This window comes from Phascolarctos cinereus, unplaced genomic scaffold (assembly GCF_003287225.1).
Source record: "Phascolarctos cinereus isolate Bilbo 61053 unplaced genomic scaffold, phaCin_HiC Scaffold_9;HRSCAF=440, whole genome shotgun sequence".
NCBI lineage: Eukaryota > Metazoa > Chordata > Mammalia > Diprotodontia > Phascolarctidae > Phascolarctos > Phascolarctos cinereus.
In genome coordinates this window covers 144,443,355-144,455,710 of record NW_027556402.1, presented here as the reverse complement: position 1 = coordinate 144,455,710, position 12,356 = coordinate 144,443,355, and the positions used below count along the sequence as shown (strand labels likewise).

At 38.5% G+C, this 12,356-nt stretch overlaps 1 protein-coding gene across 3 annotated transcripts in view; it reads left to right on the top strand.

The window, feature by feature from the left end:
• CEP135 (centrosomal protein 135) overlaps window positions 1-12,356 on the top strand; it is a 105,093-nt gene that overhangs the window by 19,378 nt on the left and 73,359 nt on the right. For all 3 annotated transcript variants that reach the window (XM_078148214.1, XM_078148215.1, XM_020975320.2), the window contains exons 10-11: window positions 3,872-3,937; window positions 8,549-8,687. In XM_078148214.1, coding sequence (XP_078004340.1) covers window positions 3,872-3,937; window positions 8,549-8,687 — 205 coding nt within the window. The remainder of the gene's footprint in view (window positions 1-3,871; window positions 3,938-8,548; window positions 8,688-12,356) is intronic.

Here is a 12,356-nt window from a genome sequence, read left to right as displayed (position 1 = left end):
TTTATTGATTAACAATAACTTGAGAACTGTAGGTTCTTGTAAAGGTATTTTTAAGGACAGAGGAGACTTGGGCATGTTTCTTGGCAGTTATGAAGGAAGAAACTAGTGGATAGGGACAGATTGAAGATTAGAGAGAGAGGAGAGACAGAGAGTAGATGATTATAGGGGAAACCTGCTGGACTCTGAGAGGGAATGGTAAAAACACATGTAGAGAGTTTGATATTAGCATGAAGAAGGCCACTTAATTGTCAGTGACTGAAGTAAAGGAGAAGAGAGTGAGAGGATAATGTCAAGGGGTTTTGAAATGAAGAGAAAAGGAGTAGAGCAAGCTCAAAGCATCTGGGTCTGTTTTCTCAGTAAAGTATGTGGTGGGATCCTTAGCTGAGGGGGTGGGGAGAGGAGATGCTGTTGGAAGCTTGAGGAAGAAGATATGGTTTGGAGTAACTTCTGTGGGGAGGGGGACAGAGAATCAAACTGAGAGAAGTAAAACAGTTTCCTTGCTGCAGGGAGGCCCCAGGTGCAGTGAGATAATGTAAATTTATTATTGATCCCATCAGCCCTGTTGCATGACTTCCTCCAGCTCTCATAAATAAGAGAAATCAGGGTTTGTGTGAATAATCCAGGGTTGGGATTTGGCAAGTCATGTTGGTTATGGAATAAGGAGGTGAGGAATCTGAGAGTGGAGAGTGGTGTTGGATGGGTTAGTTAGAAAGTCAAGATTGGGAAGGGGGAAAAGTAAGGTCAGAAAAGGCAATGGGCTGAAAAAGTCTTGAGGGTGGAAGATTTGGAGGTTATAGTTAGGATGAATTGGGTAGAAGAGCTAAGATATAGGGAGAGATGGAGGATGCTCAAGAGTTTTTGGTCATGAATGATGGCTACAGCAAGGGTGTTGGGCAGACAACAAATATTTATGAAGCTGTATTTGTATGCCAGGCACTGTGCTAAGAGGCGAGGTTCCTGTTTTCAAGGAGCCCACATTCTTTCGGCAGACAACTTATCAAGTCAAGTTAATAAGCATTAATTAAGTATGTGCTATTTGTCAGGCATTGTACTAAGCTCAGGTAAGGAATTTACAGTCTAATGGGGGAGACAACATGCAAACGGCTATGTACAGACAAGCTGTATACAAGATAAATTGGAGATAATCAGAGAATGAAGGTACTTTGATTAAAGAGGATTGGGAAAGGCGTTTCTCAGAGCATGAGATTGTAACTGAGACTTGAAGGAAACTTGAAGGAGATAGAGATGAGAAAGGAGAGAGACACGAAGGACAGCCAGCAAAAGTACCAACATACAAAAAAATCATGTATAAGAGGTAAATATCACATGCATGGATGGTAGTAATCTCATTAATCAGAGGGAAGGTGCTAGCAGTGTGTATGTATGTGCAGGGGTGGGGTAAGGTGGCAGGGAGTGGTTCTGGAAAATGGCTGCTGCCAAAGATTGGAATTTGAACTTAACCTTAAAGAAGACTAGGGAAGCCAGGAGGTAAGGGAGAGCATTCCATACATTTAAGACAGCCTCTGAAAAGACACAAAATAGGGAGATAGATGGAGTGTTGAGTGTGAGACACATCAAGAAAGCCAGATTGTAGAATACGTGGAAGAGAGTAAAGTAAAAGAAGACTGAAAATGGAAGATGGGGCCTGGTTGTGAAATGCTTTAAAAGCTAAACAGAGGATTTTATAATTGATTTTGAAGTTAATTAGGGAGCCACTGGAGTTTATTGAGTGTTTGTGGGGAGTTGGGGTGAGGGGGGAGGTGGGAAAGGGGGACAACACATACTTGTAGTTTAAGAATCAAATTGGCAACTGAGTCAATTTGGATTAGAATGGGGAGATACTTGAAGGAGAGAGACCAAACAGAAGGTTATGCAGTGGTCCAGATATGAGGTACTCATACTGTCCTAGGGTGGCAGCTGTGTGAGTTGAGAGAAGAAGATATATACAAGAGATGTTGTGACAGTAGAAACAATAAGACTTGGCTACAGATTGGATATGAGAAGTGAATGTGAGTGAGATGGCGTCGAAGGTGATTCAAGTCGCCACCTTAATGACTGGGAGAATGGGTTATCCCTTGATAGGATTAATAAGGAAGTTTAGAAGGGATGAGGGCTTAGGGAAAAAGATAATGAATTCTGTTTTGGATATGTTGAATTTGAGGTGTCTATGGGACATCCAGTTCAAGATATCCAAGAAGCAGTTTGGTTATGTGCGATTGGAGTTCTGGAGAGAGATTAGGGCTAGGTATGCAGATTAGGGAAACAACTGCATAGAGATAATAATTGAATCCATGGGAGCTGATAAAATCACCAAATGAAGTAGTCTAGAGTAGAGGTTCTTAAACTGGGGTATGTGAAGTAGATTAAAAAAATTTTTTTTGATAACTGTATTTTAATGTAATTGGTTTCTTTTGTAATCCCTATGTATTTTGTACATTTAAAAATGTTATTCTGAGAAGGGATCTGAAGTCTTTGCCAGACTGCCAAAGGGTCCAGAACCCCTTTGGTTAAGAATACTTGGTATGGAGAGAAAAAAGGACAGCCCAGTATTGTTGTATATAACCTGAATGAAGAACCAGTAAAGGATACTGAAAAGTAGTAGTCAGACAGGTAGAAGTACTAGAAAAGAGTGTGGCCATCTGTTCTAGACCAGGCACAACTTAATATGATGGTTTACAAATCTGGTGGGTCTCAGCTGCTGTAGGACCTGGGGAGTAAGGCTCAGAATTCATGGAAAATGAAATGCACAGACACAGGAACATCAAGCCTAAAATAGGTTAACTGCCTGAAAGGATTTAGAAGTAGTTTCAGGATATTCTGACCACTGAATAATTGGGGCATTTTACTCTATTTTAAATTGTGATTTTTTTTCCAACAGTTTCAATGCCTGGACCCCAGGTTTGTATGAAAAATAAAAAACAAGACAAAACTGTGACTTCAGCTGAGGAAAAGTAGCAAGGCCCATATTTTTAATTCTAGGTCATTGTATTATTCAACTGATGGAACTCTCAGTATGTCTTAAATGTGACCACATCCTAGTCATTCCCCTTTCCTGAAGAAGCAGCCTTGACCCAGCTGTCCAGCAGGGAAGATTCTTTGCTACCTCTCTGGTTCTGTGTTGTGGCCTTGAGAAGAGACCCAAAACAGCAACAATTGGCATAATATAGAGAGAGGCCTGGAGAAGTTTCTAGTTACATATGATCTTGACTGTCTCTGAGTAGAAAAACCAAAAACTTTTCTAAAATGCACAGGAAAGAGAACTTCAAAACCTGCCATCCTTTTGGGAAACCAACTGATATCCCTGGCTTTTGGCACCTACTGGTGTTTAGCTTTAGTGTCTTTAAGAATAGTAGGCACTTCAAAAATACAGGAATGTGATTATATCTTAATATATAATCCTATGCTCTCCAAATTGTAACACAAAAAATCTGATTCAGTCATAGAAGGTAAGAAAAAAATGATATGAAATAGGAGAAAAATTAAGAAATAGCACGTCTAAAAATTACAGAAAGTGAACTTTAACTGGAAAATTGCACAGTCTTTTAAAATTTGTTATTGTGCTGTTTCATATTTTAGGATGTGGCCTTTGAGAAAATCCTAGATCAAAAGATTAAAAATCTGGATAGGTGAAGGATGATGCCTATTTTTTTGTGTGGCTAACCTTTAAGGGATCATTCATCCTGAGGCTGTCTCTCAAGAAAATACTCACCTTTGCCTCTCTTTGTTGAAAGTATTGGTCTAACTGTCTGGGGAGAGCCTCAGATGAGAGGCTGCATGAACTATTTATTAAAGTGAATCAGTGGTTTTTGTCATTATGGTTTAAATTTAATACTCCGTAATTGATACTTATGACCTTTTTTTAAATTCTCAGCTAGAAATTAAAAGACTACACTGTGAAATACAGGCCCTTGAAGAAACAATAACAAAACTTAAAATGGTAAGTCCATATTTTTAAATAATTTTTTTTCAGTGAAGTTAGTAAATTTTTCTTACTTTGTGTTTTTAATGTTTAAACTTTAATGATGAACTAGGAAAAAAGAAACAATAGCGCAAACCTGAAGACTTTATTATTAATTTTTTAACAGCTTTATTAGTTGTAGCTTTGAAAAAAAAGTTTTGATAGTTAACAAGTTTGCAGCAGATCATTTGAGAAGACTATCCTTTGTCCAATTGGAGACCAGTGAGCCTTTCTCACTTGACTTCCTGATGTGTTCAGTTGCTGGTTAATTCTATCCCTTGACCCTATTTTGTGGAGAGGATTTATACATAGCAAGAAAAGGATTATGGCTAGAGCTGGAAGGTGCCCATAGAGGCCACCCTATGTAGTTGCTTCATTTTACAGATGAAAAAACTGAAGCCCAAGAGAGTTAAGTGGCTTGTTCAAGGTTATACAGAGTTGGCATCAGAATTGGCATTTTAAGCTAAGTCCTTTTACTCTAGAGCTAGTGCTTTTCCTGCTCTTCAGTGCTGCCTATCCACCCAGTAATAAGCATTTGGATATGTCTGTTGCTAATTTTTATTAAATGATTGCTCCTGCCAACTGATCCTGATTCTACGTAGGCTTTTTTAGAAATGAAAGCAATGCTATTGATTGTATAATTGTTTCTAGTGCTCCTCAAAGTTGGAAAAATTTGTTCATTGTAGGGTGAGCTAAATTTGTCTTTAGTCAATAGTCTTTTTTTTTTTTGGTTAGGCAGTTGGGGTTAAGTGACTTGCCCAGGGTCACACAGTTAGTAAGGGTCAAGTGTTTGATCTGAGGCCGGATTTGAACTCAGGACCTCCTGACTTCAGGGCTGGTGTTCTATCTACTGTGCCTCCTGGCTGCCCCCCAATAGTCTTATCAGTCTACATCTCATACCATCTTTACAAAATGGCCATTTTGTTGGGGTTTTTTGGGTAGCTTTCCAGAGCATAAGAGATACAAGTACACAGGAACTCCTTGGTGATTTTTCTCAATAAATAATAAGCTGTTTACTTCATAGGCAGTTGAATTGGAAGAATTTTCTAGGCCTGAAAAATGAGAGACTTTGACAGACACCAACTTTTTGGTTCCTTGTTGCATATCTGTTGTTTTTTTTTGTTTATGTTTTTGGCTAGACAGTGGGATTAAGTGACTTGCCCAGGGTCACACAGCTAGTAAGTGTTATGTATCTGAGGCAGGATTTGAACTCAGGTCCTCCTGACTCCAGGGCCAGTGCTCTATCCACTTCGCCACCTAGATGCCCCCTTGCATAGCTATTGTTAACAGGATTTTACTGAGCCAGTCTCTAACCTGAGAATGATGAAAAAGCAGACCAGAGACAAGTGCCAGGAATCAGATAGCCATTTAATTAGTTTCGTTGTGAGGAACAGATTTGAAAATAAGAAATTCTCCTCATCAGAATTCTACTTTGCTGAAGTAAAGACAGAGATTATATACATAAATCATCATGGGAAGCAAGGGGGGAAGTTGAATTACAAACAGTGGTTCCCAAGGCTTTAGTGGTTTCCCATGACAAGCCCACAAATGGAAGACAATACAATTCTGGAGTCCTGTTCAAGGTATTACTCAGGTCTTTGGGGGTTGGTACTTGGTGGGTCACAGGACCAGAGTTCTGTGCTGGGAACAGGTTCTACAATCTTTGATTCGCTTCACTTAAGATACACAGGCACCAGAATGCAGGGATTGCAAGGTTTGATCAATCATTTCAAGCTGCATTGTGAATTTCTGACTCAAAAGCTAGAAGAGGCAATTCTGAAAAATCTGATTTATTAGTATATTCATTACACATTATCATATTGATTAATATGAAAGTCATAATTCCCTGCCCACTATTTAAAATAGAACCCGTTTATCCAACCTAGCTTTATTTCTCTGATTGTGTAAGGTAGATCAGTACTATGGAATATACAAACTCTTTCCTATTAAGCCAGGCAATGCACAGCTTGGGACCTGCCAAAGCCGCCCATGGGTGGTATATTGTACAGGCCTGTTTTACATTCTCTGTTTTTCAAGGGATGCCCAAAATCCTCTCTCAGGCCCAAATATTGTGTATTAAGCTAAAATTCCTTGTTAGCATCCATAATCCAGATCTATGCATAGTGTTAAATGCTTCCAATAGGTTGAGAAATGTAGTGTAGATACATAACTGATTATAGTTTTTAGTCTTCCCATATCAGTTCCACTGTAAATGTTGTGTTAGTTTGTTCTATGTTGTGACTAATACTGCATTGAACTTCTGAATTTACATGGTTAAATATTTAGCAGAATTTGTCCCAAAGGACTTTGACCTTTGATCTTAGTGAGTATAGCCAGTCAAGGCAGGGAAGCAGAGAGGGATTATCAGATTGGAGAAAAACAAAGCTTTTTTTTCTTAACAATATACATAGTTAAGCAAAACAGATTTCTTCATTGGCTGTATCCAGTGTGTGTGTGTGTGTGTGTGTGTGTGTGTGTGTGTGTGTGTATCTGTCTCAGTCTATACCCTGACTATTACCTCTTTGTCAGGAAGAGGGTACCATACTTTATCATTAGTCCTGAAGAATCATGGTTGGTCATTGCATTGATTAAAATTCTTAAGTTTTTCAAAATTGTCTTCACAGTGTTTTTATTATATAGACCGTTCTTGTTTTGTTTACTTTATATCAGTTCATACAAGTGTCCCCAGTTTTCCTTGAAACTATTCCTTTCATCATTTCTTACAGCACAATAGTATTCCATTATATTCCATTACATACTGTAATTTGTTTGGCTATTTACTAAATGATGGGCATCTCCTTAGTTTCCTGTTCTTTCCAATACAAAAAGAGCTGCCATAAACATTTTTGTACGTATGTGTCTCTTTTCTTTGCCTTTGATCTTTTTGGGATTTATAATCTTAGCAGTGGTTTCTCTAGGGTCAAAGGGTATTTAATCAACCAATCAATCAATAAACATTTATTAAGTACTTACTATTTGCTTGGCACTGTGCTAGGTGCTAGAAATATAAAAGGGTAAAAGACCATCCATGCCCTCAAAGAGTTTACAGTCTAGTGGTACAGATAGCGTGCAAACAAACATATACAAAGCAAGCTATACAGTATAAATAGGAAATAATTAACAGAGAAGGCACTAAAATTATGAGGGGTTGGGAAAGTTTTCCTATAGAAGGTGGGATTTTAGTTAGGACTTAAAGGAAGCCAAGGAGGTCAGTAGTCAGAGCAGAGAAGGGAGAGTGTTCTAAGCATGGGGGACAGGCAGAGAGAATGTCCAGAGCGGAGAGATGTTTGGAACAGCCAGGAAGCCTGTATCACCGGATCTAAGAGTACATGTTGGGGAGTAGGGTGTAAGAAGACTGGAAAGGTAAGAAGTGGGTCGGTTATCAAGAGTTTTGAATGCCAAACAGAACGTTTTGTATTTGTCCTATATTTGTCCTCGGAAGCTGCTGGAGTTCATTTAGTAGGGTGTGTGTGTGTGACGTGATTGGACCCGATTTTTTTAGTTAGTAACTTTTGAGATGTAGTTTCTTTTTTCTTTTTTCTTTTTTTTTTTTTTGTGAGGCAGTGGGGTTAGTGACTTGCCCAGGGTCACACAGCTAGTAAGTGTTATGTGTCTGAGGCCGGATTTGAACTCAGGTCCCCCTGAATCCAGGGCCGGTGCTCTATGCACTGCGCCACCCAGCTGCCCCGAGATGTAGTTTCAAATTGTTTTCCAGAACGTTTGTACTAATTCACAGCTTCATCAACAGTGCACTAGTGCCTGTTTTCTTGCAGCCTCTTGAACAACTGTCATTTTCCTTTTTGTTGGCTTTGCTAATATGATAGGTGTGAGGTAGGATGTCAGTTTATTTAGTTTGCATTTCTCTAATTATGAGTGATTTTTAAAATATAATTATAGCTTGGATTTCTTCTTTCGATCATTTAAACTAAATCATTTTTAAGGTCCCTTCTAGCTCTGATTTTCTCCAAGTCAATTTGTAGTTTCTGAAGTGAATTTTGGCCAAACCAAATTGCTTTCATTATATCCTGATGTCCACTTGGGTTGTGAGGTCAGAGTTATCAATGCCCTTCAAAATTTTGATTAGTTGACTTACCATTATTCTATGCTCCATATCCTCAAGATTTATAAGGCTGAATGAAATGGTCATGGTAACATAATGGGGCAGGTTTATTCTCTCAACTGTAGCAGTACTAGCTAGAACAATATCTTTCCAGGGGAGAGCATCTAAAGTGGGAGTCTTTCACTCTTAGCCTATGTAAAAGCAGATTCTTTCTCTTGTTGAAAACTCAACATTTTGGGATGATTACTGCTCTGTGATTACTGCTCTGTAATCTATTTGTGATAGAAGGGAGGGTTTAAAAAAAATTGTACTGAGCGTAAGTTTTAGTTAAAATCTAATGTTGGCTTTAGCTATAAATTCACTGCTGAATGATATTACATTAATTTAGGTTACTACATTATATTTTTGATTTAGGAAATATATAGGTTAGTGTTATATAATTATGATTGTGGCAGTAAATGATGGTTTTATTTTTAAATGTGTTTTTTAAGTGCTTCTAGGAATCCTAATTTAATATTTGACACTTTCAGGAATTAAGCTTATGCCATAAAGAAAGAGAACGATTGACTGATGAAATAGTTTTAAAAACAGATCTTGAAACAGTTATCAATCAGATTGAACATGAAAAAAATAGACTTGCCCGAAAAGTTGAAAACTTTGCAAGTATAGGTAAGATTTGGAATTTTGATTAACTTTATAATTGATTTTGATTTTCTCCAAGTGTATTTTATTAGAAGATGGAAAATGTAAGTAACACAACTTGATCTCTTTTCTTTAAGTGGTATTTTGATTATGTATAATGAGGGCCACACTACATGAACATTTTAACAGCTTTTTAAAAAAAAAATTTTATTTATTTTTCATTTTCAACGTTCACTTCCACAAGATTTTGAGTTCCAGATTTTCTCCCCATCTCGTACCTCCCCCCATCCCAAGATGGCGTGCGTTCTGGATACCCGTTCTCTTAATCTACCCTCCCTTCTACCTCTCCCCCCCTTCTCTTATCCCCTTCTCCTTCAATTTTCCTCTAGGACAGGATAGATTTCTATACCCCATTTCCTATACATCTTATTTTCAAGTTGCGTGTGAAAACAGTTTTTTTTAACATGTGTTTTTAAAACTTTGATTTCCAAATTTTCTACCTTCCTCCCTCCCCACCCACCCTCATTGAGAAGGCAAGCAACTAAATACAGGTTATACATGTGTAGTCATGGAAAACACTTCCGTAGTAGTCATGTTGTGAAAAACTAAGTATGTTTACCTTAATTCTATCCTGCCCCCCATTTATTCTATTCTGTCTTTTGACCCTGTCTCTCCTTAGAAGTGCTTGCTTCTGATCACCCCTTCCTCCATCATCCTCCTGCTCTCTTGTTCTCCTCCCCCCATTTTCCTGTAGGGTAAGATAGATTTCCATACCCAATTGAGTATGTATGTTATTCTTTTCTTAAGCCAAATCCGATGAGAATAAGATTCACGCATTCCCTCTCACCTTCCCCTATTTCCCCTCCACTGTAAAAGCCTTTTCTTGTCTGTTTTATGTGAGATAATTTACCCCATTTCCACCTCTCCCTTTCTCCTTCTCTCTGTATAATCTTCTCTTACCCCTTAATTTTATTTTCCAGATATCATCTCTTCATCTTCAACTCACCCTGTGCCATCTATCTATCTATCTATCTATCTATCTATCTATCTATCTGTCTGTCTGTCTGTCTGTCTGTCTGTCTGTCTGTCTGTCTATCTATCTATCTATCTATCTATCTATCTATCTATCTTCATAAATATAATTTTTTTCCCTCCAACTACTCTAATACTGACAAAGGAATCATGAGTGACAGATATCATCTTTCCATGCAGAATGTAAAAAGTTCAACCTTAATAAGTCTCTTATGATTTCTCTTTCCTGTTTACCTCTTCATGTTTCTCTTGAGTCTTGTATCTGAAAGTCAAATTTTCTGTTCAACTCTGGTCTTTTCATCAAGAATGCTTGAAGATCCTCTATTTCACTGAATGTCCATTTTTTCCCTTTGAAGGATTATGCTCAGTTTTGCTGGGTAGGTGATTCTTGGTTGTAATCATATCTCCTTTGCTCTCCGAAATATTATATTCTAAGCCCTGTGGTCTCTTACTGTAGAAGCTGCTAAATCTTGTGTTATCATGATTGTGTTTCCACAATACTTGAATTGTTTCTTTCTGGCTGCTTGCAATATTTTCTCCTTGACCTTGGAACTCTGGAATTTGGCTACAATATTCCTAGGAGTTTTCCTTTGGGGATCTCTTTCAAGAGGTGATCGGTGGATTCTTTCCATTTCTGTTTTACCCTCTGGTTCTAAAATATCAGGGCAGTTTTCCTTGATAATTTCTTGAAAGATGATGTCTAGGTTCTTTTTTTGATTATGGCTTTCAGATAGCCCAATAATTTTTAAATGATCTCTCCTGGATCTATTTTCCAGGTCAGTTGTTTTTCCAATGAGATATTTCACATTGTTTTCTTTTTTTTCATTCTTTTGAATTTGTTTTGCAGTGTCTTGATTTCTCATAAAGTCCCAAGCTTCCAATTGCTCCATTCTAATTTTTAAGGATGTATTATTAAGGAAGTATTTTCTTCAGTAAGCTTTTGGACTTCCCTTTCCATTTGGCCAATTTTGCTTTTTAAGACATTCTTCTCCTCATTGGCTTTTTGGACCTCTTTTACCGTTTGGGTTAGGCTATTTTTTAAGGTGTTATTTTCTTCAATATTTTTTTGGGTCTTCTTTAGCTAGCTGTTGACTTGTTTTTCATGATTTTCTTGCATCACTCTCAGTTTTTCGTCTACTCTTACTTGCTTCTCAAACTCCTTTTAGAGTTCTTCCGTGGCCTGGGACCAATTCATATTTTTCTTGGGAGCTTTGGATGTAGAAGCTGTGACTGTGTTGTCTTCTTCTGGTTGTATGTTTTGACTTTGTTACCAAAGAAAGATTCTATGGTCTGATTCTTTTTGCGCTGCTTGCTCATGATCCCAGCCAGTTACTTGAGTTATAAACTCTTTGTTAAGGTAGGAGTCTGCTTCCAGTGTGGAGAATGGACTGTCCCAAGCTTTGGGGGTTTGTGCAGCTGTTTTCAGAGATACTCCTAGGGAGTTGAAAATTTTCAGTTGTTTCAAGGTGCCATGATCAAGGGTGAGGTGTTTACTCCTTTCCTGTCCTGTGCTTTGGTCTATGAGTGACCACAAGCACTCTGTTCTGTCTTGGAACTGTGAAGAGGATTTACTCTGCACAGCTACTGTAAGCTCCACCATGCCAGCACTCTTCCTCGTCCCAGGACAGCCATCCAGAGCTGTGACCCAGATCCAAGCATGGGCAAAGCAAGAGAATCCTACACCAGCAGAGAGATCCCTGCAACCCCCCTCCGATCAGCCACTAGATTCCCCCTCAGTCTGTGGGCCAGAAACTCCTGAGGTAGCCACTGCTCCAGGGCCACATTCAGGGGCTAGAACCCCACCGTGCTCTCTCACCACCACAGAAACAGACTTTCCTTTCCTAATGACCTGAGTTGTCTTTGGTGTTCATGGGTTGAAAAGTCTGGAAACTGCCACAGCTGCCTGTGATTCAGTCCTCTGAGGCCTCCTCCAGGTTCACTGAGGCCTGTGCGCCCACACCAAGCTGCGCTCCTCTTCCCACCCAGTGTGATATACCTTTCTGATCAACCATCCAGGTTGTCTTGAGCTGAAAATTTGTTTCACTCTGTCTTTTTGTGGGTTGTGCTGCTTTAGAATTTATTTAGAGCCATTTTTTACAGGTGTTTGGAGAGGTTTAAGGGAGAGCTCAAGCAAGTCACTGCTTTTACTCCACCATCTTAACCCTGCCCCCCCATGTACAGCTTTTTAAAGATATATCTGTCACAAAAGATTAGCAAAGTAGTAGGAACCAAATTGCTGTTTGTCATCTTTTGCACTTTTTTGTTTTCTTCTGCACTTTAAAAAAAAATGTTTATTGATACTCTTTTATCCAAATCTATAACTACCTACACACTCTCCAAGTAGAAGCCTCCTTGTGACAAATATGTATAGCTAAGCAAAAAAAAAAAAGGATAAAGAATGCATTTCTGATTGTATGCCTCCAGTTCATTCCCTCTCTGTCAATAGGTGGGAGTTATGTTTATGGGCAGTCTTTTGAAGTCATGATTGGTAACTCATTTGGTCAGAATTCTGAAGTCTTTCAAAGTTATTTCCTCTCAATATTATTGAGATGACTATGTAAATTATTCTGCTTTTCCTCATTTCATTCTACATCAAGTTTATCTTAACATGTCATAGTTACCTGAACATTTTTGTGTGATAATGTTCTATTACTGGTGCCACAA